Below are 25,383 nucleotides of genomic sequence, written 5' to 3' on the forward strand. Positions count from 1 at the left end.
ATAGGTAGGGAGTAGTAGTTTGTAGAAATTCGGCGGGGTGGCGAGACTATAGATGTTCGGTGGGTAGAGGACTAGAGTGGTGACTTTGTTGGGTGAAGATGGAATTCCCTGAAGTTATTAGGAATACTTATATATCACTGTTCTCCCTAATGAAAGGCTTTGCCGAGCCTTTTACGGTCTTACCGCCTATCACCGTCATCGCTTAGGGCCTTTTACGATTATTTCTAGGCAATCTAGTAATAATCAGCGCCAATACTGAAGGTAACTTGCGACTGTAGTAGCAAAGCAGGAGAGACTTTAAACTGTGACATATATCTACAACACAATTGTTAGTTTTCGGCGTGTACACACGCAGGAGAGACCCTAAACTGTGGCATATGCCTAACAGACAATTACCAATATTTTCGATATGTACACATCCTATCTCTCAATGCTACAAAATGCATGCACAGCCTCGATCCTACATAGGAGCTTAGGTACTGTACGTACGTACTACAAATCTCCGACCGAATCATGTATCGTCTTGGGCACGTTCCAATAGGAAAGAGTGCCGATGCATGCTATTATCCCGACGTCAGCCTCTCTGGGCCCTCGTCGATTACATCCCTTAATCCTGCTAAGGGAAGGTAAGTCTAAACTACCTTCTAAAGAGCTGCCCACATAGTTAAATATTAACTGCGCAATCCGCACATTAAACGACTTAACCGTTAATTCCGCTAATATAGCTAGTACTAGAGCGATGTTAGAGAATCGCTAGAGAGGCCAAACACTATAAAGCGAGTTTAGTGAGGCTCAAGTCCAGGATAACGCGCCACCTTCCGAGAACTCGGGAGACGCTCAGGCCCCTGCAACAGTGCTGACGCGATCGGCCTCACATCAGTCCAAGACCTGATCTATCACATGACATCCCACGCAAAGCCCATATGTAGCCTATATTGATTGTACTTGCCAAGCTCTACTTGGCGAAACTTTTCGAATGACACATTACACACATGTCCTTTGCATGATCACGATGCTCGCGAAAGCATACGTACGACGACACTGGCCATCCTCAAATACTGCCCGCAATTTTCTCCGGCCGCTACAGTAGGCGAGGATTCTATAGGACTTTCCGCCTAGCTAAGCGGCACAAAATGCACTGTAAAGATGATGTTTTAGTTAGAGCAGTAGTACATAACGCGACATCGTGAGCGCATTATGCCTCTGAAAATTTGAAAAATTTAATAGATCTAGAATAAGTACATTTAGAGTCTAGATTATTGTTAGGTCACATACGGGAATCCGAAGCGATCATAGTAAGATGATAATGTACTTGCGTCATCGCCACGATCGGAGCTAGCATCGCAGACGCAACCGCGCTTACTTCTGCACAAAATTACCGCCGACTAGGTATCTAGGCATTGTTTAATCGCCTAAAAGGGCCACCGCTTGTTATAAAAGATTCTAGGCATAGACCCTATCTAGCCTGTATAGATTGTACCTGCTAAGTATTTTACTCGGCAGACCTTTTTAAATCCTATGTTGTACCCACACCCTTGCACTGCCACCCTCGTATATGTAGACATTCATGAGGCTACTTTTCTTAATATAGCCAAGCTCTAGAACACGGTCTCTCCGTCGTGCGTCATTTGATGAGTTGGCCACATCCGGTAGCTCCGCCACGTCGTCGTCGTCGGCGTCTACGACAGTCGCGTCCGTCATGACATCTTCTTGGCCCGCAGACACAGTGGAGCTCCTCAACACGTTCTCAGTGAGACCTATAGACTTCCCTTGAAAACGCGAAAAAATCATTGCAGACATTCACGCCTCCGCCCAATCAATGCCTTTCGTAAGCTCGTATTACACTCCAGAATAGGCGAGAGATTATCTTCGTAGATACGCAAAACTGCAGACGTCCAGCCGCCAAGCGGAGTACTTAAATCGATCTATTTCCTCCTAGTCTGCTGGATCCTTCAACATTAGCCCTATTTCACTATAAACAAGCCCTCTCTATTCCAATGTGTCAAGCGTCAAGGTTGGGGAGAATCATGTCGTATTAGAGCTATTGGAAAGAGGTCTATATACGCAGTGGGAAGAGGGAGTGAAGCAGCTAGGGCGTAAAGGTACAAGCGGGTAAATGGGTGGCTGCCTGGTTGCCTAAGGAGGAGCCAAGGGATAAGCCCTATGGCCGACACAATGTTACCTCTAACATTGACACAATGCACTACCAATACTTCTTCTTATCATTTTCTGGACATGTAAGCACACGGTCGAATGCGCAAAAAAATCTATGTAAGGAGGAAATGCCCAGACACCCGAAAATAGTTGGCAAGGATTGGGTGATGGCGTTGACTCTCGATCATTGACCGAATGTGATAACAACGTATGGAGAAAACAGTAGGATCCTCGATATTGAGATTGCTATTCCGTTTAAACGGCCCTTGGACTTCATCTCCTACACTACCGCGCTAGGCTTCTGTTTCACCGCATCGATATCTCCCCCGGATTCGTTCAAAACCACCATTGCAATAGAATCACGTAGCTTGCTAGTCTGGTTTCCCCTCGCCTTCAGATCTGGTGGCATACTCGGAGGTTAGACTTTTGTGGTAACATGCATACTTTTCTGCATGAGGGAAACAATGCTGCTCTTATCATAGCATTGCTCTTGAAGATGTGTAAAGTATATCACACCAGCCAAGCGCAGTAAAATCCAAAGGCGAGCAACTCAACACCATCATTATAAAAGATCATTTTGGGGCGGACAACACGATGAGACAAAGCTTCTCCCACAGGGCTTAGTTCCCCTCCCATAACGCAGGCAAAAGTATACCTCAGCTCCATGATCACTCGAGTGAGACAGTGTCGCAAAATGAGCTTAATACCAAAACAACAGACCATGTTTTATCATGTGAGTACATTCACTAGCAAATCGCACACAATCAACATTGAGGCAACAAGATGTATTGACCTTTCTAATCAAATGGTGTTACAAGAGTTCAATACCAGCTAGACATTTCCTAACCGTCACTGAACCGCGCATGTTGGATGCGATGCGACTTCCAGATTGCCAAACTTGCAAATGTTCATTTATTGACTGCCGCCGCCGCCGCCATCCAGCACTCGGGCGTTTAAGCGCAGGCACCGAACTTGCAGTGTTCACAGTGCTGCTTTCGGGTCCAGACGTTGTTGACGCATTGGATCTATGGGAGTTAGCAAAAACGCTTGGCTAAGTGTGGTATTGCCACATTTGTGTGGGCGACAATGGGGAGATGGGACATAGGCATGGCGAAACTTACGACGTAGTTGTCGTCGCCGCATCGCTGGGCTCCAGCGCATGTCTGATCGCAGCTGGATCCAGTCCTGTATGGGCCGTTGGGGCAAGCCACGGCGGTGGTGGCGAGGAAAAGAGCGGTGATGATGGTGGTGAACTGCATGATTGCTGTAGAAGTTGTGTTTGGAGGATGTTTGGGTGATGGTGTTTGAGTGTGTGTGAGAGTGAGTTGATGATGCTACAAGAGAAGGGCTCGACAACTGGCTTTATACATGGCCAGAGTGATCAGCGCACGTCATGGCAATCGCCGTCGCTGTAGATCGTCTCAAGGCCGCCTGTTGCATGAACCGCGGTGTTGTCCGAGCATTTTTGCCCCCCACTTCTGCGGTGTCTAGTTTTCAGATTCTTGCGCCTCTAGTCGGAGTTGTAGTACGGATACAAGGCGTCCAAGGCCGGCATGAAAGCCGATCCTCATTCGCAGTGACGCTGAACCTCGGCGACGTTTTGATGCGATCTGCAATTTTCCTCCCGTGGGCATCTAAGATTCATTGCCGGGGGGCATGGATTGATGTCACTCCCTTTGATGTTTTGGTGGATGATGCAGTTCTCATCCGACTCTGTAAGGGATAATTTCCTTTACTGGATGACCATCTTCATCCTTGCGGCTAACAGTAATGGAATTTCTGATTTTCATGCTATCGATTTCCTCCGTCACTGGATACGTATATTCTTCGGAGTCCCATCCGATGTCGACGTCAGCCTACCGCTGGGAGAGGCGTCCTTGGCTTCTGGGGAAGCTTTACTTGGCCTGTCCGGCGGGAGGCCTGGCGCGGGAGGCCTAACTTTAAATGCCCTAAGTCAGAGCGAGAAAAAACTTAGATCTAGTTAGGGATCTAACCAACAGCCAGCGAAACTGTTTGACATGCTGGTAACCAGACTCCGCAACAATCAATCGGATCGGCATGATTGATTCCTATCTAGGTTAAAGGCTGCCTAATGAAGTAATTCTTTAACCTATATAGGAATCAATCATGTCAATCGATTGATTGTTGCGGAGTCTGCTGGTAACACATCCCAGTAAAAAGAGAACTATGCCGACAACAGGAATTATCTTATTCCGACTTCGCTAGGCTATCATGCTGTCTCATTCTCCCTTGTTCAAAGCTCAAGCGATCATCATCACGTTTTCAATCACTGGTACCTAATGCACTAACCTACGCCGCGTACAAGGCATCCCACGCTTCCTCGCTAGATCTACCCAAAGCCGTCATTGCTGTACCTGAGCAGCCTCATGCAGTTTAGATCCGACGATCTAGCCCAGCACCGGCACTGAGCATTAGCTTCCACGCCTCCATATTTCTTCTTCCGGTAGCCTTTGCGCTACTTCGTCACTACTTTGACTGGGTCGCATTACGCGTTCACGTTACCACGTAAGCGGGTGGAGCGTCTCTAGTTCGCAGTTCGCGATGAAGACGGTTGTGCAACCGTGGTGAGACTATCACAGTCCGCAACAATCAATTAAGTGGGTCCTAGAAGGTTCAGATTGGATTGATTGATTACCGCTTTAAGCCTAGTAGTTACCTATAGGAGTTTAAGCCCTACCTAGATAGGTAAGTGGGTCTAGGAGAGTGACCGGATTGAATTGATTGTTGCGGAGTCTAGAGACTATTGAGAGTCTAAGACTAGTTCGTGGCATGTTGAGAGAGAAGGAGCGGATGAACATGGGATTCATTAGGCGCCGAAGTAGAAAGCTAATCTTGGTAACTAGCTAGCCGGCTTCTTCCGTCGCAATAATTGCGTAACTAGGTTAAGCGTACCGGCACAGTTAGACATCTGACAGCATCTGTGCTTCAAGGCGGGTGCGTATATGATGCAGCTTCGACTTATTTTCTCCGCGGAATTGCTAGTCATTTTCTTCTACCCTCTTTTTAGGAAACCACAGCGCCCTTGATAGATGCAACGAAGAGGCGGAAAACAATATCCGCAGATGACAAAGTGCCAACTATACCACTTCCACCAGTCAAGCTCGTTCCTTCATACCTTATCCCCCATCCCCCATCCCTCACCTCTGACCTCCTACCTCGCCTCTCCCACCTCACCTCCCACCTCTGGCTTACCCTACCTACCATAACCCTCTATAGCCCTACATTTCTTCCTTGTATCTACGAATATACGTGACGTACACCATGCCTCCATACGACTATAGAAAACAAAACAGAATATCTAAAAGCCTAGCAAGACACGTAGATGTAATTAAATGTCGCGAGAGTGGATAAAAGATGTATCAACATCACAATATACAACACCAACAAGTCCGCTCTATTGATAAAACATGCAAAACATATCAATCCGAAAAGAATATTGGAATTAACCTCAACAACAACAACCTTATTACCACGACACCAACATCACAAACGCCAATATCGCAAAACCAGCCATATCCAGCGAATGTAACCCCATCATTGTGCGTTTAGTTTCGTAAAAGAGTGGTATCATGCAACCCCAACCCCAACCCCCCAAACACGCCCCAAATCTAAGTCAAAAGAAAAACAAGAAATCCACCTCCTCGCCTACAACTTCCCCGCATTCCTACAAACCATAACAACAACGCCCGACACAATCTTAAAAAAGATTCTCACAACCCACACTACCGTCCTAAACGCGAGGCTAATAACCGCAATCAGTGTTCTCGCTACGAACGGTAGCTTCCTCTCCTCCCCATCGCCATCGTCAGCTTTGGTCTTCTTCTTCTCAGACGACGACGACGAATACTTATCCTGACCATACCACTCACCAAGCTCGATATCTTTATCGAAACTGGGTTTGCGACTTGTGGATTCACTGCCCCGCGTTGTTGGCGTTGTGGTCGTGGTCGTCGTACTACGAAAGCTATTCGCGAATTTCCGCAGCCCCTTGCTCGAAAGCGGTGGTCTGACGGGTTTCCCACCACCACCGTGGAAGCCCTCGACGAAGGAATCTTTAAACGCCTTCGCTGTGTCTTCTTTTTGGTGGGTGAGTGTGAAACTAGGCGGTGGCGCTTCAAAAGTCTCCTGGTTGTTGCGGGCCTTACGCCCACGTGTAGCTTCAGCAATAGCGACAGCAAGCAAGGCCGAAGCAACCACGTCGACGAGAAACGGATTGCCGAAACGAGTTAAAGCGCCAAGGTTGAGCGTGAGAGCGTCATTGGTAAAGTCGAGGCGGGCGAGCATCGCGTCGTCGGCGATGGCGTCGGGGTTGGTGGGCAGTTGAGTGACGGACATCTCAGAGGGCGTCATGGACGTGGGACGATTTGTACCATCGAGGCGTGGCGGGGGCGGCAGCGGTGAAAAAGCATTAGTCCTAGGTGTAGTGGGCGAGAGAACATATGGGTTTAGCACCGTGATACACGCAGGTTTGCGACCCGTGGCTTGTGCTGTAAGCGGCATGTTGTGGCCGTAAAACGCCGTCACGGGCCGTGTGGACGGCTGGTTGATGACGGAGCAGTCGCCTTCGAGGGAGATGGGAAAGTTACCGAGAGTGGGGTGGTGTAATTGGTATGACCCCTCCGAAGGCAGGTGCGCCGCCCATGGATTCGCTTGTTGTTGGGGGTTATCCTGAGTCCAGGCCAGAGCACAGCATTCGCGTTGCGCGGTTCCTGCTAGGACATCTTCGGCAAGTCGTTGTGCAGCTGGTGACTGCGCGCCGGGATCCGACAAGGCTAGACGCGAGGCGGCGGGAGAGTTGGCCGCTGCATCAAGTGCCTGAAGCGCGGCAAGCTTTGGGTATATGGTGGTAAGGAGGGTTGTCTCGTTTTGCTGTGCAGGATTAAAGGATCCAGTGTCGAGGGAAGGAGGAGCGATAAGATCCAGCTGAGCGATGGGTAGTACTCGCGGTTGAGTGGGGTGGTGTCGCTGAATAAGAAGCTCATTCATTATGCTAGGAATCTCGTAGTCGCCTGCAAGATTCGACTGTGCCATGGAGTAGAATGGCAGCGAGGGTGTAGTACCAAACGTGATGGTAGGATTGGCTGCTGTTGCGCGATGCATCCTTAACGTGTAGAGCTGCACTTCAGGCTCTTCTTGACCATTTGTAGCTAACCAGAGGTTGTCCAAAAGACTTGATGGCGTAAAGAAGGGTTTCGCTGGTGGAGGAGCGGACGAGGTAGTCAATCGGACGTTGTTGTGTGGCACATATGACTCGGAGTATGGCGAGCGGCTGATTTGTGCCCGCGGTAGCTGAGTTGGTGATGCTTGTGTAGGTTGATATGGCTGGCGCGAAAGAGGGACAGTAGGGTCGTAGATTGGAAACATTGACCGCATTGGTATCTCCTCTACCGGCGAGAAACTGCGTACCCGGGTAGCTGAACTATTCGCCCGTACCAGAGTCTGTGCTTCCGAGAAAGCAGGAGAGACTGCGCGATTTGGATCTGGAGACGTGTGTTGCTTGTCATTATCGCGGTAGAAGCTTTCTTGTCGATCAAGTTGAGGAGAAGGCGCTTGTTGTGGGGGTGGAGAGAAATGAGGTCGACCAGTTGGTGTAGCTGCCCTGGTGGATACATGTGCTCTGGGCGGTGGTGCGATAGCTGGTGGAGGAGCCATTGGATTAGACGGCGATACAGGTACTGAATTGACTTGTATGACGAGTTCGTGAAAGTCAGCTGGCGGTCTTGTGCTAGTCGCACTATCTGTTGCTAGAGGGTCTGGTGTAGCAGTTTTTAGGCGTGGAGATGGTCTCCTGTTAGGGCTTGGTAGTCTTGGAGCCCTTGGTGGGGGAAATAATTGAAGTGCTGGTCCAGCCATGATAATATCCAGTCCCTACTCTTGAAGGTTTGACTAGTTGGGACCAAACGAAACAGATGCCGGCTGTGTAGAAACGAACAAAGACTCTAAACAGTAACACCAGGAGCACGACCAGAGCGCTCGGGTAATGTGGGGATAGAGACTATAAGACGGCATACAAGGTGCGCGAGCCAGAAGGAGAGCCATCGCATACATCAAGGGCAATAGCGGTAGAGGGATTTCTCGTGCAGGAATGTAGGCCCCGCAGCCGGGTGGTGGTCAGATAGAACCAATCAGAAGGGTTTTAGACGTCGGCGGTATCCGTGTGTTGATGAGCGGCGGTTATATTTTAGGTGGTTGGCTGTCTTTTGCTGTAAGCGCCAACGCTGGATACTCGCTTCAATCCTTGCCACGTTAGTATGAGATGAAAGCAGACGTGTACTGGGCTCCGATTCGTCAACAGGGTGTGCGCGCCCTGCGTTCGGGCAGCCGATGCGTGTGACTACGAGCTGGCGGCCCGCTGCAAGTTGACGATCTATTTCGAGCGCGACAACCAACAAAGCTTTTCTTTCCAAATGAGGCGACATGTTCTCTTTGACAGTACCGTATACATGTTGTGAGCAAGGATCCGACAGTTTTTGGAGTACGGGGTTTGGGGTAGGAGAATGTCAATGCGACACCATTCCGCAATATACCGACTGATGGATTCAGCGTTGTTGTGGGTTGGGGCTTAAGCCACCGAGCATCGGCGGTAAGGCGAGCGAGCTGCAGCGTCGTGATAGCCGCCCCTACCATTAGGGCACGTTAAGCCAAGACAAGCCCACGAGCTATCGCAAACCCCGCAGACGGTGAATAGAGTCTTGATGACTGCTTACAAGAGGCTGGAGACGTATCCCGAAGGCCCACCAGTCATCTGCTGGGTCTTCCGAATCACGGCCGCGTCTCGGTCCATCTGCAAGGCATGTGCGAAGTGATGTGCGATAGTGATGATGCGAGGCTTGAAATCAGGCCATGATGATTAAGAATAGAGTTAGCAATATGCAGTAGATGAAGTACGTAATCATGGCTCTCCTTGCTGCAGTGAGCATGTGGCTCGCGACAACTCAGAGCGAGGCTTGAGGTGCAGGGTTTGCGCTAAGCTTATCGATAACCTTAATACAAGCGAAAAAAAGTTGGTACTTCGTCATCGCTCAGAGAAGAAGAACTTAGTCAAAGCCACGATGCCGACCGAATTAGAAGAGGTGAGAATGAAGTAAAAATGACTGGCTAAGTTCAAGACTAAGATCATTTCCCAGCTCGTAGAGTTTTTGCACCATGGCAATACACAGATTAGACAGACGGGTCAGCGCAACCCCTCCACCCCACTTCGCGACGAGGCTCACACTGTGCAGCTGCCGAACATTTGCTCGGATATTCGCAGGCCAACACTGCATTATGGAAGCGCAACCAGCTAGAGCCCATTAGGGATCTTAAACTGCTTGTCAAAGACTATGCACCTATAGCGAAGAATGCCCTGACCATCCTCATCAACGTCTCCGCCGACGGCGAGGTGCAAAAGGCGCTGGCCAAGGATGATGAATTTCTCGAGACGCTACTATCGCGGATAACTGTATGTCAGTTTCCCAAACGTAAGAGAGCGATCCGACCTGACTTGTGTAGAATCCGAAAGAGCAGAATGCGAATGAAATCGCCATGCTCCTCGCCAACATGGCCAAGGACGACTCCTTACAGCGCGTATTGGAGCTGAAGCGGGATGTACCAAAAGAACTATCCAAGTCGACATGGGCCATGGACCAGCTCATGGACTGCTTTGTCAAGGGTGCAGCAGGCGCATACAACAAGCACGCAGACTTTGACTACCTATCCTACTTCTTCGCCGACCTAGCCAAGTTCCCCAAAGCACGCGAATACCTCATAACACCCCAAGAGCACGACGATAACGTCATACCGATCACCAAGATCCAAGTCTTTACAGATCACGCCTCACACATCCGACGCCTCGGTGTAGCCTCGACGATTAAGAACGTTGCTTTCCACGTACCCGCGCACCCAGTACTTCTCTCAAACCTGTCCGAAGACCCGAACCTACCCCCTCCATCGATTGGCGCAAATCTCCTGCCATACATTCTCCTCCCCCTCATGGGGCCGGAAGAGTACGCAGACGACGACACAGAAGGCATGTTGGACGAGCTACAACTACTCGAGCCGGACAAGGCGCGCGAATCCGACGTCGAGATCATGAAGACACATCTAGAGACGCTGCTTCTGTTAAGCACGACAAAGGAAAGCAGAGAGGTGTTGAGGCGGGTAAAGGTTTATCCTATCGTTAGGGAGTGTCACATGCACGTTGATGACGAGGGTGTACAAGAAGCGTGCGATCGTGTGGTACAGATTCTCATGCGAAGAGAAGAGGGCGAGGAGGAGGATATTCCCGACATGGCAAGTGCAGGTGGTAGTGGAAAACTGATGGCCTTGGACAACGGACAGGCGGCGGAAGAAGAAGACGAAGACGAGAAAATCGTCGACATTGTCTAATTACAGAATACACAAATACTCCGACACTGGACAGTTGCTTTTTTACAATCAACCGATGTCTTGTACCCACTTCTCGGGCTAATTGTGTGATTGGGCGGCGATAACGGATATAACAGACTACACCGTTCTCGCCCCCCACCCCGTTTCCGGCTCCTCATTAATGGATACTTGCCGACGTCTAGTCTAAAGCGGAATATATCCCGTCATGGATTTTATGTGAATCGGCTGTCTTCTTCCTTTTACACGTGTATGCATTGTGTTATATGTTAAGTTGCGTCCGCTGGTATATGTTGTGTCTTGTATAGATTAGCAAGAGTAGGATGCGTACGACATTGAACACGCTATGACATCAGTGGAACCGACGGCGAGTGGGGCAGGAGAGACGGCGACGACGTCTACCAACGAGACGGTGTCATCAACGGCCATGGGGATAAAAGGTGTAGAAGACGTAATTAAAGAAGATGGACACGATGCAGGAATCGAACAAGAAGAAGTAGACAAGCAGCCGTCGATACTACAAAGAGCATGGACAATCCTAACATGGACGCCACCAAACTGTCGTTACGATCCCAATAAACCACCCCAGTTTTCCATGAGCTGTAAGTAAAGCCACCCACATCAGACCATTGAGTTGCCATCCTCAATCCAGAAACACCTCGTTACAATTCCACCACACACACACACACAAACCTTTTCACTCCTCCAACACCCCACCGAACTGACAAACTACTAGTAAACATTCTCTTCGCCTTCGCCGGCGGCTTCACAGTAGCAAACCTCTATTACAACCACCCCATCCTCAACCTCCTCGCGCACTCCTTCTCCGTCCCCCCCGACCGCGTATCTCAAATCCCCACCGTCATGCAAGCCGGCTACGCGTTTGGATTAATCTTCCTCTGCCCGTTGGGTGACATCCTCCCGCGTCGGCCTTTTGTCTGCGGATTGGTGTTTTTTACGGCTACGTTGTGGTTCGTCTTCCCCTCCCCATTTAGCTTAGAGATTATGCTAACCAGACGGTGGATTTTAGGTTAGTCCTGTGTATTACGACTGATTTGAATACTTTTACCGCGATTTCTTTCCTCGTGGCTACCACGACAGTAACCCCCCAACTCATGCTCCCCCTCGTCGGCGACCTCGCACCACCGCACCGTCGCGCTTCAGCTCTTAGTATAATCGTCTCAGGCCTCATGCTCGGTGTGCTAATCGCCCGCGTGCTATCCGGTACAATCGCCGCGTACACAACCTGGCGCGCTGTGTACTGGATGTCCCTCGGATTGCAATACGTGATTTTCATCCTGCTATGGTGCTTCATGCCAGACTACCCAAGTACAAACCCCGCCGGCGTACGGTACTGGCGGCTTATCGCTGATTTACCGGGGATGCTGGTGAAATATCCCGTTCTGCTACAAGCCTGTGCAGCGGGCATGTTGACGAGTGCGCCGTTTACGGCGTTTTGGACGACGTTGACGTTTTTACTGTCATCACCCCCTTATAACTATTCTCCCCTGCCGATTGGCTTATTTGGCCTGTTAGGTATATCGGCCATGCTCCTCTCCCCCCTTTACACACACCACGTATCCGACCGCTACACCCTCCCCCCGCACTACACCGCCCTCCTCGGCCTGTCCATCTCCCTCGTCGGCACCACACTCGGCACGGCCCTAGGCCCCATCAGCCTCGCAGGCCCGGTGCTACAAACCCTGCTCATGGACTTTGGGAATCAAACCGCGCAGATTGCGAATCGGACGAGGATTTATGAGGTTGAGCCTAAGAGGCGGAATGGTGTGAATACCGTGTTTATGGTTTGTACGTTTTGTGGGCAGCTGGTGGGGACAGCAGCGGGGAGTAGGGCGTTTGTGGTGGGGGGTGGAGGGCGAGTGGGGGGTTGGGGGTTGCGTGTGTGGGAGGGGCGATTTTGGTTATGGTTGTTAGGGGGCCGTGGGAGAGGGGGTGGGTTGGTTGGGGGGTGGGTGGGGGATGAGGAGGAGGGATGGGGATGTGGATGTGAGGGATGAAGAGATGGGTGGTGCTGGTCATACTGGGGATGAGAAGGGACTGGAGGTAGGGGTGAGACAGAGTCCGGTGGAGAGTGTGAGTGTAAGTCCAAGTGTAAGTGTTGGAGCGAGTGAAAAGGGAGAAGGGGAAGACGAGATTAAAACTGTGCGGTAGAGACAGCACCAAGTAGTATCTACATGTCCAGTCTTTGTATTGATATGATATCCACAGTCTGAAGACTACGACCTTGATGATAGTTCCATCTCATTGCCCTTTCTGAACCCCCCTGAACCCTCAAGATGCCATTCTTAATGCCAATCCCATTCATGCCCATGCCAAACAAACTCCAAAGTGCAACCAACCCATCCCTATCATACAAACCACCCCTCAAAACCAAACCATGCCTACGTAGTCTTGGGCGCACTCCCCCCAGTCATATACGCACTAATATGCTCATCCGACGGCATAGCCGGAAGCGGCGTCAACCAGCTCTTGGCTTTATCAAAGCTCGAAACCGCCTTGACCAACTTGATAAACATTTGCGTATTAGTCTTGTCGACACGGCCCTTGAACTTGGCAATGAGGTTTTGAATATTCATGCCTTGAGGGGGGAGTGAGTCGTAGATTTCTCTGGCCGAGGGGAGGGCTTGTCTGGCGGGTGCGGCAGTGGTCGTGGTGGTGGGACTAGCTGCGCGGCTGCCGTTTCCTGCGGCGGGACTGCCTGCGCGGCTGGCGCCTGGGGTGGCGCTGGGTGTGTTTCCAATCATAATGCGGTTCTTTTCTTTCTTGTCCTTTTTGCGCTTCTTGCCCGCGTCTGTCATTTCGCTGTCGCTGCCGGAGCCGGCGCCCTTAAAGCTGCCGAGGGTTGACTTTCGTGTCCCGTCGGCGAGCTTTTCAGAATGCTTCTTCTTGTGCTTCTTGCGTGATGACTCGTTGCCACTGGCTTCTGAGAGGTTGGGTGAGCCGGGTCGCTTCTTACTCTTCCCGTCGTTCGCCTTGTGGTTCCCTGAGGGGGTGTTGGCCTTTGTCGATGTGCCAGAAGCCATGGCGCCGCCCTCGACAGCCTTGCCATTTTGCTCGGCTGCCTTCTTCTCTGCCTCTTCCTTGGCTTGCTGTCGCTCCGTCTCTGAATCGGTGTCGGATTCGCTTTCGGTAATGTACGGGTTCTCGGGGTCGCTGTCGAGATAATCATACTGCTTCTCACGCTTGGCCAGCTGTTTCCTCGTGCTCTTCTCAGACGCCTTGGTCAACTCTGCCAATCTCCGCTCTTCCTCCTCCTTTCGTGCTAGCAGTTGCTCGTCTGGTCGATCCCACAGTGCGGCTTGCAATTGGTCACGCTTCAGCTTTTCAGCTGCCTCTTTGACGTCTTGTTCTTCACCTTCGAAGAGTCCATTGAGACCCTCTTCGTCATCAGCAAAATCTTCTTCGAGGTTAAAGTCAATGTCGTCGGCATCAGCCTCACGCTTGACGAAGCCGCCCATGTCGTCATCGTTGCGCTCTCGCTTGATCCGACCCTCGTCGTCTGCACCACCACCCACGCGAGTGCGCACTCCACTCCACAACTTTGCCTCATCCTCAGCCTTGACACGCTGGGCCTGGCGCCTCTCCAGTTCGGCGAAGAACCTAGGTCCGCCGCTCTCAAGCTTCGTCACGAGCTTGTCCATATCATCGCTACCAGCCTTGACCTTGTTCTTAACGTTGAATCGGTACCAACGCTCCATGGGCGCCAATTGTATGGCAGTTTGGATATTGCCGGGGTTTGTAGTTGACAGCATGACGTGCGTCTCGGACATTTCAGACTCGTAGGTGCCCACCCACGTCTGTTTGTTCTCATAATCCTCCAAGTGCCACGGCAGCGTCTCTTCGTAACGGAGCAGTTGTCGCTTCTTAGCCTCTGGAGTGTCGTCAGGTCGGTACTTTTGCTCCGTCTTCTTATGAAAGGCAGGAGGCTTCTTGGTGCCAGTAGGTGCAATCTTGGCCTGGTTCTCCTCGCGAACCTTGCGACGCTCCTCCTTTTGGAGTTCAATGCGCTCGCGTTCCTTGGTTTCTTCCATGTCTTCCCTGGTATCCTCTTCCTCGTAGTGCGAACCTACACCGCTTGGAGGCGCGCGGGGATCTCGGCGGTGGAGCTTGATCGGGGGCGCAAACTGCTTCTCATCCTGGATATCGACGTGACTCTTGCTCTGCAGGCGCATCACGTGGTGCCGCAGCTCCTTCAAGTTCTTGCGGCTCACAATAAGCGGGAAGACGTGGGCGCCTTGGTTTATAAACTCCTGTTTGAGCTCCTCCTTGGACCGCGCACCGTTTTCTGCGGTGGGAACCGTCTTCTTGGCCTCGTTCATCTGCGACAATGACACCAAAGGCTTCGTGATGTTTTGGAGCGGCCGGCGGGGTTTGCGCAAGACGTCTGCCTGGGGACGCGGGCGACGGCGACGAACAGGCTGGCCATTGGCGGCGACGGGCGCGGCAGGCGCGACGGACGGCGGGTTACCGTTCATGTTGCCGTTCATATCGGGGATAATTGAAGCGATGATGAGGGCAAGAAATGAAGGTAAAGGTGGTGGGTGGAGGATAAAGAGAGCGACAAGACCAAGTCGCCTGTCTCAACGAAGCCTCCAAAGGCCGCAGCGGTTGGAACGTCACAGCGCTGCGCTAGCACTGTAAACGAGCTAGCGCGCCAAGCCAGACTTTCCCTCTTGTGAATCGCTGACTCGGCAGTCCCATGGAACAGTGACACTACAAGTACCTGCATCGCAAAGCACTGGTCGATTTTCCATGTTACCCCTCTTCGCTTCCTTTTGGGCATTTCCGTAGCTTGAAGTGGTCGCGCGGGGAGCAAGATAGATTAGGCATCAGCCTCACACCTGCAGCTCCTTCAGCTCGAATTCACAAACATCCATCACGTGCGACAAACGACTACTCCAAACGACTACTGCGTGCTTGTCGCCTGATGCTTGCGTAGAAAAGGTTGTGTAGCGGAATCTTGCCGCATCTTCAATTCACATCCCAATTTACACTAAACCGACATCATGGAACAACAAAATGCGCCCCAGTTGAGTGGGCTCGAGGGTCAGTTGCGCAGCATGATTCTCGACAATGTCAACATGGCCGGCCAAGAGAGCCAATCAACACAGAGAGGACGAGGGAGAGGGCGAGGACGGGGCCAAGGGCGGGGACGTGGGCGGGGACGTGGTGGTCATTTCGTCGACGATGCCAACCCTCCCAGTCAAGACCAGTGGCGTCAGAACCCTTCACTCCCAAGCAGAGCAAGAGGAGGCGGTCGAGTCTGGGACATGTCAGCTCCCGCACGCGGTCAACATCCGCCGAGAGTTCTCCAACGCCCGCATTACCCATCGCCAGGTCAAGCCCAAACAGGCCCGACCTTTTCACAACATTCCCAGCCACAAACAACATATGCACCACGAACACCCCAACCGAGAGAGAATCCCTTGGTTCAGATTGAGCATCTAGACCGAATAGCTGCAGAGGAGATTACCAAGGTTGAAATGTCCACGTCTGAAATCGAAGAAAAGGAAGACTTTAGAAAGTATCTAGAGACGATTATGCAACAAGCCTTTGCTAAGTACTACTCTGGAGACATTGAGAACATCTCACTGGTCGGCTTCGGTAGTCTGGCTTCTGGATTTGGCATGCCTGGCTCAGACATGGACCTCGCTGTTGTACCAACATACAGGGATCCAGCCAGAGCCAACGATTTCTCCATTGATCGAGGTATCCCACGTCTACTAGAGCGAGCAGTACTTGATGCCAAGCTGGGCGGTCGCCTACTCACGCGGACACGAGTGCCTATACTGAAGATATGTCAAAGCCCAACAGAGACTCTTTACACGGCCCTCTTTGAAGAACGCCAAAAGTGGGATGAGCTTCCTGATGAGGAAAAGTACCCTTCAGACGCAACACGGTCGTTTGTACAGCCAAAGCCTGCAGCAAATCACCAGGTACCACCTACTCCACAGGTGGATGCTGCTAAGTTTGTGACCAACTTTCCGACACTAGGCACTACAGCACCTACAAAGAACAGTTTGCAGGCCCCAAAGACTGAGGTCAAGTCGCCTACGACAGAGACATCTAGTGTAACCAACGACAAGGCAAAGAAGGACCAAAACCAGCGCTCTGGAAAGCAATGGTCACGTGAAAAAGTAGTCGGGCCTCTCGACTTCCCAAAGACCGGCTGCGGAATCCAATGTGACATCAACTTTGAGAACCCACTTGGAATCCACAACACCCACATGCTCAAATGCTACTCACTGACGGATCCCCGCGTGCGGCCAATGGTCCTCTTCGTAAAGTCATGGGCCAAGCGTCGCAAAGTCAACAGCGCCTATTCCGGGACCCTCTCTTCCTACGGCTGGGTACTCATGGTGCTGCACTACCTCGTCAACATCGCCTATCCACCGGTATGTCCAAACCTACAGCTCATAGCCAAGAAACCAGAACACACAACGACGCGAATCATCTCAGGCTACCAAGTCCGCTTCTGGCGCCACGAGCATGAAATCATCCACAGCGCCCAAACGGGGCAGTTGACAGAAAACAAGGAATCTCTCGGTTCGCTCCTACGAGGGTTTTTCCAATACTACGCTTCGCTCTCTGGATACAATTACCCGCGACCGCCACAGTTCCACTGGACTAATGAGGTCTTGTCGCTGCGCACACCGGGTGGCATCTTGACCAAGCAGGCCAAGGGGTGGGTTAGCGCGACTACAAAGATTACGGCGGAGAAGAAGGTTACGAATCGGTATTTGTTCGCCATTGAGGATCCCTTCGAGGTTGATCACAATGTCGCGAGGACAGTGACGCATCGTGGTATCGTTACGATTCGAGATGAGTTTCGCAGGGCGTGGAGGATTGTTAGGGCTGTGGGGCAGGGGTTTCCGCCTGAAGGTGGTATCTTTGATGAGGTTTTCGAGTATGACTGAGCGGCGCGGCCGGTATAGAAGCTGAAAGAGACTGTAGGATATGTTTTCTAATCTAAGTCTTGGTGGGAGAAGAGCAAGGGTGGGGTTGGACAGGAGATGGGTGGGATTATCGAGTGTAACAATGTCTCGGGTAACAAGGTGGATCTATGGACACCGTGATTGATGACTTGATGAGATATGAAATGCGATGATGAAATATAGAATAAAAGTAGTTTTCCACTCTGCAGACTAGCATAGTCGATGCTGCATATCAAAAGACGTGGCAGTCACCTCATTGTACAGATACAAAGGACAATCTTAGCGACTTGTTACTACATAAAGTCCATGTCATTGGTGTATCTTCCAAACGTTAATATCCCATATCATGCAACAAAAGTCACCCAAATACAATGCAAATATACCAGCTCCCTTTAGAAAACAACGCCACCGCGTCGCGAGGATTATATACCAGAAACCTCCCAATCTCTATCAAAAATAGAGACATGAACCATTGAGCAATTCTAGAGCCGTGAACATGACCATTATCATAACAGCAACGCCATCAAATGCACCCTAAACGCCATGCTTACCACCAAAACCATCCGCTACTCATCATCTAAAATCGAGCTCGCCAACGGTCCAAAAAACGGAACCTCGTATCGATCCAACGTAGCAGCTACAACACACGTCAGCACATCCCATCCCATCTATCCCTCCCGTCTCCCCCCAAAAAAACCCAAACCTAGAAAAGAAATTCCAAACTCACCATCCCACCACGCCCTCCAAGCCAACCACGCCGCCACAAGCACATCCGCCCCCAACAACCCCCAACTAATCCAGCTCGACCAACTAAAAAAAACGTGCACCACAAAAACCACACTAAATAGCAAACTACTCTGCCACGCGTGAAACCGCACGTAATCGCTCTGGTGCTCCAGTATCAAGAGGAGGACGGCGCCAGCGGGGGGCAGGAGCAGGTATGCGGCGCTGGCTTCGTAGTCGAGTGGGATGGAGAGCGAGGTGTTGAACATGGATATGGTGGTGCGGGGGTGGAGGAATGTGGTGCTGGGGAGGGGAGCGCGACGGGGTGTGTGAGGGAGGCGGCGAGGGCTGGAAGTAGTCGTGGTAGGTGGGCGTGCGGGTTGTGTGTGTGGTGCGGTCGAGGGAGGGGCGTGAGCGGTCGGTTGATGGGCGGGGGAGTGGAGGGGTGGGGGGGAGAGGGCGCGCGAGGCTTCGGGGGTATCTTGATAGGGGGAGAAGTTTGCAGCCATTGTGTGCGTGTTGCGTGTGTTTTGGCGTGTGGAGAGACTTTGAAGCTGATTGCTGTTAGAGTGGGTAGAGGTCAAGGTGTTGTGTTTTGGGTGGGCCGGCGTGACGTTTAGCAGGGATCTGAGCTCGAGCAATGGTGATCGGGGTAAGCTGACATGGACAGGGGTTGTCTTCGCTTAACTAACCGCGTGCCGCACGTGCGTGGTTGTCGTTTTCGGCCTTCTCCGCGTTTTGTTACTCCGCGTGGGTGCTGCAGGAACGGGCGCGGGCGCGGGTGTGCCACGTCGTTGTCTGTGAGGGACTTGATTAAACTTCAGGTGTCATGACTAGACGTCGATCGAGAGAAACCACATATGCCATGTAGCATGTTTGAGTAAAAACCCACACTAACAAGGCCCGAAGACCGCCCTTCTTCCGTCACTCCCACATCAGACGGCGTGTTCTGGGCTCAGGTGTTCTAACGTATCTCACCATGTTGTCGTCCCACCTCGCTCGACCGCCCGTGGCACCACCACCGTTGGAACCACGTATATCAACGAGTTTCCCTCGCTGGCAATCATTCTCACCGCTTCTCTCTGCTGCAGCTCGGAAAAGGTTATCTTGTTTGACCTGACCCGACCCTTTCCGATTTTCTGAGCGCCACCACGCAAACATCATCACACCACGTCCATCTCCAAGTCTTCATCGAGAACATCCATTGATTAATCATGTGCATCGCTATTCTTTCCTCCGCGCATCCCGACTATCCGTTCATTCTGCTGAATAACAGAGATGTAGGCGATTTTGTAATTCATCATGTATCGCATCCTGCCGTCTAACAAGTCCAGGAATATCTCCATCGACCAACGGCAGAAGCGATATGGTGGCCCTCACCAGACACCCAAGTCCTAGGCGGCTACGACCTCCACCGACCCGCCCACGGCACCTGGCTCGGCGTAACCCGACAAGGCCGACTAGCGGTCCTAACCAACTACCGCGAAGAAGACGAATCCATCGTAATCGGGGCCCGAAGCCGCGGCCTCATCCCTAACGCATGGTTAAAAAGCCCGCCTGCGAAAAACGAGTCAACCGTCGACTTTGCCAAGCGAATGATTGAAGAAGACGGCGTCCAAGGCGTGGGCGGCTTCTCCCTCTGCTACGGCTTCATGCAAGACGTAGTAAAAGGCCAAAATAACGGCCTCGCCATCGTCAGCAACCGCACGCCCGATACCAAAGACATCACGCACCTGCTCGCCGAACCAAACCAAACCCACGCCCTCAGCAACGCCGCCTACACCGACCGCACCTGGCCCAAAGTCCTCAACGGCGAAGCCTGGACCCGACACGCCATTTCCGAATCCGTGGCCTTGGAAGAGACCCAGGAGCAGCTGATATCCCGCCTCCTCGCTGTCTTGTCAACGGATACCATGCCGCGGCAGAAGGAAAACGAAGAGTGGGATATGTATCTGAATCAGCTGAGGCATAGTATTTTTATTCCTGCGATTGGCAGGGATCATCTGGAGGAGCATAGGATGCCAAAGCATGAGGTGGGCGATGTGGTGAAGAATAAAGCAATGGATGCGACGAGTGGGTGCTATGGCACCCAGAAGAATGTGATTGTAATGTGTGATCGGGAAGGCAAGGTGACGTATTTTGAGAGGACATTGTATGATGGGGATGCTAAGCCGATTGAGCTTGGCAAGGGGGATAGAAAGTTTGAGTATGAGATTGAGGGGTGGTAGGGGAGTAAGAGACTGTCGTGCTGTCATTTTCTGGGTGTTTGGTAATGGATTCACACATTTTCTTCTCAGCGCGTATCTTTTCCTGCATTCACAGCCTCTCTTCTCAGCGCGTCTACTCTCATTTTCCGAAAACGCTTTCACGTCATACTGACCCCCGAACGTTGCGCAAGCGCACAGTCACGTGCTCACGTGTTCACGAACCCGCCGTCACCTGCACCCTTGTTTACCAACAGCACACATGGACCCCGTTTGCTCATACCCTTGACTAAGCGACACACCACGCGCCTCAGTCAAGGTTGCGCACCCCAAACCTATACCTAGCTACTTCTCCCACCACTCTCACTCACTCTCCCACTCCTAGTTTGCAACACCGATCCCCCCCAGCTCACATTTCCCATTGCATCCCCCCATACACACACACACACACTCTCTCTCTCTCTCTCTCTCTCTCTCTTTGCACTGCGAACCCACCGTGCGACCAAGCGGCTCAAACCCCCAATTCTTGCCGCCCATCCCAGCAGCAGCAGCGGAAATATGTGTCTAATCTTTAGCATCACGCACCCCGAGACCGACACCTCGCACTTCCTCGACCCATTTCACTGCTGCGACCTTGTCTCCACAGAGTGCAAAGCTGGGTATCACAAGTTCGACTTGCAGGAACCTTTGAGCGATTGCGGGTCTTGCGCGAAGCTCCATGGGCTGGAGTTGGATCCAGATGTTCGGCCTATGACGTACTATCCGCCAATTGAGGATTTTGATCTTGAGTATGTGGGCGATACGGGGTATCAGATTGTTGGACGCGAGAAGGCCGGTCACGAGAATGGGGAGGAGGATGCGAAATTAGAGGCAGAGGCAGAGATAGAGGCGACGGTGAAACTAGAGCCTATGGTTGAAGATGTGTTCAAGATCGAAGAAGAGAAAGAGGAGGGTGGCGAAGTCGAAAAATCGAGAGAGAAGAACGACACCAAACTCGACGACGACGACGACGAAGAAGAAGAATACAGCGGCAGCTTGCGCAGCTGGGGCAGTCTATCGGACGTCGACAGCATTACATCACACTGGCGTCTCGACAACCACATTTCCACAGCACAAGACTGGTACCACTACTACACACATCAGTACGCCGCATTCTCGGCCCCTCACGACAATCATTACCAAGGTGGATGGTTGGTTCCGATGTACGGCAATCAGGGTGAGGTTTTATATGCGCCGCAGGAGTGTCATTGTTGTGTGCAGGCGCCGTCGCAGCCGATTCATCAGGGTGGGCCAATTTTCCCGATGTATGGTCAGCAGGGTCAGGTTGGGTATACGCCGCAGGAGCGTCACGTGGTCCCGACGCCGACTGTGCATCATGGTGGACCGGTGTTCCCGACGTACGGCTTTCAGGATCAGACTTGGTACCCGCCACAGGAGTATCATCGTTCTCTGCAGGTCCCGACACCACCGATCCATCAGGCGGGGCCAGAATATACAGCCTACAACAACCAGGATGCCGGTTTTCACACCCATCACACTCATCATCACGCCGTTCAGATACCTGCATTCTCGACCCCTCCGCCACAGCAAGCAGGACCAGCGTTCTCAGCATACAGAAAACAGGGTCACTCTGTCTATATACAGCATACACTTCACCATACGCCCCCCCGCACAGCAACACCCTCTTCCCGCACTCCAGGGACCCACACACCCGCCTCCCGCTCCAAACCACCAAACCGGACCGACTTTTCCAGCAACCGGTAACACGGTTCCATCTTCCTACATGCCGCGTACTCCCCACCTATCTCCACCCAAGAAGCACGCCCGCCACCCATCGTCTCCCCGCAAACAGCAACAAAAACCTGCTTTCTCAACCCCCCCAGACGAACCACAAAGGAGTACTGGTAGTAGCACCCTACCATGATACGAACTTGAGGAATCCCGGTTTTTTCGCACCCACACCGCATACACCTCAGCATTCGCCTCCTAAGCACGCATCTCCAAGGAAACATGCATCTACCCCTAAGCCTGCGAGTCCCGTTAAACACGCATCTCCCCAGAAAAATGCGGCTACGACTCAGGACGAATCCCCGAACACGACCCTGCACCGAAATCTCGTCTCTACACAGCTTGCCCAACTCCCGCCCAAACCCTCACCAAACACGAACATCCACCGCACCCTCGTGTCCAATCAACTCGCACAACTGCCGCAGCATATCCGTCAGACCAGCCCAGTGAAGGCTCAGCGTGCTGTGTTTAATACGACGACAACGGGGTTTGCGGATCTTGGATTTCCTGCGGGTCACGGTGGTAGTAGTGCTGGTGGTAGGTTGTTCGCGGGGTTGTACACGCCGCCGCCGCCGCCGCCACCGCAGACCAGCCCGAAACCCCTGGATGCGGGGTTGTATGCGCCGATTGCCTATACATCGCCTGTGAAGGGAAAGGGTGTGGATGTCTTCCAGGAACCGAGTATGCCGGTGAAGACGCAGGGAAAGGCTCAAAAGCAGAAGCAGAGCGGTGTCACGGAGAAAATTCCAATCTTCGACTTTAATACTGTAAGTTTTCCCACTCCTGTTGCCTCTCTTTCCCCATCCTCCATCCTACAAACCCACCCCACTCCACTCCAAACCCACACCACATCCTTCGAAAAACATAAACGCTAACACTACCCACAGTCCTCTACACCCGCAGCGCCAGCCGCTCACCCGCAGCCCAACCCGCAAGACACTACCGACAAAAAGGGAAAAAGACGTCAGCGCGGAAAGAAAAAGGCTCGAGCTGAGCTTCTTGAGAGTAAGGATGACAGCAAGGCCGAGGCCAAGGGGCCGGAGATGTTCGTTTTCGGTGCTGGTGGGGGGGAGTGTACAGCGGGGTGAGGGGTCTAAGGAGGTCTAAGCGGGGGTTGTGGTGACGTTATTCTTGCACATCTTGGTGTATCTTGGTGTTTGGTCGATTGAATTGAGTTTGCGCAAGAATGGTTGGAAAGACGGTGAAATTGGACTGGAATAATTGGGTAAATACATGTAGAATGTCTTGAGATCTCTTAATAGACCTGATTCACACTCGCTTCTAGAACTTCATGTTAGGCTGAGAAGTGAAATGTATGTTCTGGTGGTGTTTGAGTATATACGTTTGCTGACGAGTTTGTGGTAGGGGGTTCGTGATAGTGTATGCTTGAGCGTTGGTCGTGTGTTTGACGATGTTCTTGGACGAAGACTAGGGATCTAGACTTCTCACTGTCATGGAGGAATTAAATTCGAGTAGGTGATTTTTTAGTTTTAGTGGGTTTGCTTGCTTGGATATTGGGTCGTCCATGGTCCACGGCTTGGGTCTTGGTAATGCGGGGAATGTATCTGGGGTTTCCCCTTTATATGCGGGGCCGGCATCTTAGCCCTATCTCAACACCCAGGAACATATTGAAGGTACCGAAACAAGACTCGCCAAGTATTCCTCTGAAAGTTCATGATTGCAGGGTAGCACATACACTCGCACTCACATAATCATCCCCCACACTCCTCCCTTCCCACACCATCGCGCAAAAAGTCCTGAAAAGCCCAGTTACCACCCCATCAGGAACGAGAACACTCCCAAGAAAACCTATCCGACCATTTCCCCCTCTGAAGCCCCTTCCAGCTCCGAACATGGTGGTTCTCGGCATTTCCAGCAACTGCCATCGATCGTACCATGGTTCTACACTGAGACAACCCCACTACCCGAAAAACATATTTGTGTTTGTAATGGATTAGAACATTGGAATATATAAAAGACCCATCGCCTCGTTGCTCGCTGCGTGTTCACGTACCTGTTATATTCGTCAACGCTCGCGAGCTCGGAGTAAATCTAACTGAATCAAATACACTAACTACCTGGGGAACATTTTACGGAATAGACCAAACGCGACAATAACGACTATGCGTCCCACAACTGTACTCCTCGCCGTTATGGCCACCACCGGCCTCGCCGTCCCCGTAATCTATACGAACGCCGCTGACGAGGTTCTCCCGGACAGTGGTTCATTTCTCCGTAAGTATGCACCCTTCCCCTTCCCCCATACACCCACTCTCCCCACTCCCACTCCCTACTTCCCCGCCTCTAACCCCCCAACCTCCAGCTCCAGCCAACCCCCACTTCCCCTACCCCCTATTACCTCCCCAAACACCACACTAACCTCCATCCTCCTCGCCAAACAGTCTCTCGCGACCACACCTGCAAAACCGAGGAAGAAAAGTATAAGCTCAAGGATTGTCTTCATAAGTGCTCGCCGGCTCTTGTCAAACTTTGGGGTTGTACGCTTTTTTGCTCGCATACTTATTGTTTTCAGTGAGTTGTGGGGGTGTGGGGGAAACGGGTGGAGAGGGGGAGATGAGATGGGGGGAGAGAGGATGAAGAGATAAGATTGGGGGAGGGATATGGAGGGGGGATAAGGGGGAAGAGGAATTGCGCAGTGTGCAGTGTGCAAGAGGGGTGTGATGGGTAGCTTGGGCCGGTGGAGTGGGGTAGTTGCTCGTTCGTTGCGGCACAGAAATCTGATAGTGAGCCGAGCTCTTGTTTTGAACAAGTCTTGCAACAGAAGTTGGAGTTTAAACGATGTTTTACTTAGCTAATGCGCTATCAACTACACAAACGTTGTACCTGTCTAGCTATCCAATGCCGAAATGATGTTTTAGGACTCTCCGCGTTGTCTCCCCTCTCACTATCTTTTACCACATTTCCAGTTTCTACATCCATAGGGCGAACATCCACCTCTTTACAACTCTCCTTTCTTTCAACCACCGCCTACATCTCCTCTGCCTCCACTACCTTCACTTTCATCCTCCTCTTCCTTGCTCCCGACCCAAGTTCTGTATATCCCCTCTGATTAGCAACAACAAGCTTCTCCGTCTCGTCATTCCGAAATTCGCAGCTATAATGCATATGACCAAACACCCAGAGCTTAACCACTGGCGCAGTCCAACACCGCT

General features: G+C 51.8%; 11 protein-coding genes across 11 annotated transcripts; 7 read left to right on the plus strand and 4 right to left on the minus strand.

Moving 5' to 3' along the window:
- Positions 1–3,107: 3,107 nt before the first annotated feature.
- On the minus strand, positions 3,108–3,413 carry PtrM4_144820 (SBP domain containing protein; the record flags this gene model as incomplete). The annotated part of the gene is made up of 2 exons (XM_001942172.2): positions 3,108–3,179; positions 3,276–3,413. 2 exons carry the CDS (start codon positions 3,411–3,413, stop codon positions 3,108–3,110), a joined length of 210 nt encoding a protein of 69 aa, XP_001942207.1.
- A 2,407-nt stretch (positions 3,414–5,820) lies between these two features.
- On the minus strand, positions 5,821–8,028 carry PtrM4_144830 (Atrophin-1 multi-domain protein; the record flags this gene model as incomplete). Its single annotated transcript, XM_001942171.2, has 1 exon — positions 5,821–8,028. The coding sequence occupies one exon, from the start codon at positions 8,026–8,028 to the stop codon at positions 5,821–5,823; it is 2,208 nt and encodes a 735-aa protein (XP_001942206.2).
- Positions 8,029–9,699: 1,671 nt separating this feature from the next.
- Positions 9,700–10,542, plus strand: PtrM4_144840 (DUF383 multi-domain protein; the record flags this gene model as incomplete). Its single annotated transcript, XM_001942170.2, has 1 exon — positions 9,700–10,542. One exon carries the CDS (start codon positions 9,700–9,702, stop codon positions 10,540–10,542), a length of 843 nt encoding a protein of 280 aa, XP_001942205.2.
- A 343-nt stretch (positions 10,543–10,885) lies between these two features.
- On the plus strand, positions 10,886–11,574 carry PtrM4_144850 (uncharacterized protein; the record flags this gene model as incomplete). Its single annotated transcript, XM_066109780.1, has 2 exons — positions 10,886–11,141; positions 11,276–11,574. The coding sequence occupies 2 exons, from the start codon at positions 10,886–10,888 to the stop codon at positions 11,572–11,574; spliced, it is 555 nt and encodes a 184-aa protein (XP_065959763.1).
- Positions 11,575–12,941: 1,367 nt separating this feature from the next.
- Positions 12,942–15,047, minus strand: PtrM4_144860 (transcription factor TFIIF complex alpha subunit Tfg1; the record flags this gene model as incomplete). The annotated part of the gene is made up of 1 exon (XM_001942168.1): positions 12,942–15,047. One exon carries the CDS (start codon positions 15,045–15,047, stop codon positions 12,942–12,944), a length of 2,106 nt encoding a protein of 701 aa, XP_001942203.1.
- Positions 15,048–15,566: 519 nt separating this feature from the next.
- On the plus strand, positions 15,567–17,477 carry PtrM4_144870 (TRF4, DNA polymerase sigma; the record flags this gene model as incomplete). Its single annotated transcript, XM_001942167.1, has 1 exon — positions 15,567–17,477. The coding sequence occupies one exon, from the start codon at positions 15,567–15,569 to the stop codon at positions 17,475–17,477; it is 1,911 nt and encodes a 636-aa protein (XP_001942202.1).
- An 810-nt stretch (positions 17,478–18,287) lies between these two features.
- On the minus strand, positions 18,288–18,727 carry PtrM4_144880 (uncharacterized protein; the record flags this gene model as incomplete). The annotated part of the gene is made up of 2 exons (XM_001942166.2): positions 18,288–18,305; positions 18,374–18,727. The coding sequence occupies 2 exons, from the start codon at positions 18,725–18,727 to the stop codon at positions 18,288–18,290; spliced, it is 372 nt and encodes a 123-aa protein (XP_001942201.2).
- Positions 18,728–19,432: 705 nt separating this feature from the next.
- On the plus strand, positions 19,433–20,446 carry PtrM4_144890 (NRDE multi-domain protein; the record flags this gene model as incomplete). Its single annotated transcript, XM_001942165.2, has 2 exons — positions 19,433–19,498; positions 19,553–20,446. The coding sequence occupies 2 exons, from the start codon at positions 19,433–19,435 to the stop codon at positions 20,444–20,446; spliced, it is 960 nt and encodes a 319-aa protein (XP_001942200.1).
- Positions 20,447–20,980: 534 nt separating this feature from the next.
- PtrM4_144900 (TT-ORF1 domain containing protein) lies at positions 20,981–22,186 on the plus strand (the record flags this gene model as incomplete). Its single annotated transcript, XM_066109781.1, has 1 exon — positions 20,981–22,186. The coding sequence occupies one exon, from the start codon at positions 20,981–20,983 to the stop codon at positions 22,184–22,186; it is 1,206 nt and encodes a 401-aa protein (XP_065959764.1).
- A 707-nt stretch (positions 22,187–22,893) lies between these two features.
- PtrM4_144910 (uncharacterized protein) lies at positions 22,894–23,298 on the plus strand (the record flags this gene model as incomplete). The annotated part of the gene is made up of 2 exons (XM_001942164.2): positions 22,894–22,977; positions 23,098–23,298. 2 exons carry the CDS (start codon positions 22,894–22,896, stop codon positions 23,296–23,298), a joined length of 285 nt encoding a protein of 94 aa, XP_001942199.2.
- Positions 23,299–24,333: 1,035 nt separating this feature from the next.
- PtrM4_144920 (uncharacterized protein) lies at positions 24,334–24,746 on the plus strand (the record flags this gene model as incomplete). Its single annotated transcript, XM_066109782.1, has 2 exons — positions 24,334–24,445; positions 24,613–24,746. The coding sequence occupies 2 exons, from the start codon at positions 24,334–24,336 to the stop codon at positions 24,744–24,746; spliced, it is 246 nt and encodes an 81-aa protein (XP_065959765.1).
- Positions 24,747–25,383: the final 637 nt, after the last annotated feature.

Source organism: Pyrenophora tritici-repentis, chromosome 9, assembly GCF_003171515.1.
Source record: "Pyrenophora tritici-repentis strain M4 chromosome 9, whole genome shotgun sequence".
Lineage (NCBI taxonomy): Eukaryota > Fungi > Ascomycota > Dothideomycetes > Pleosporales > Pleosporaceae > Pyrenophora > Pyrenophora tritici-repentis.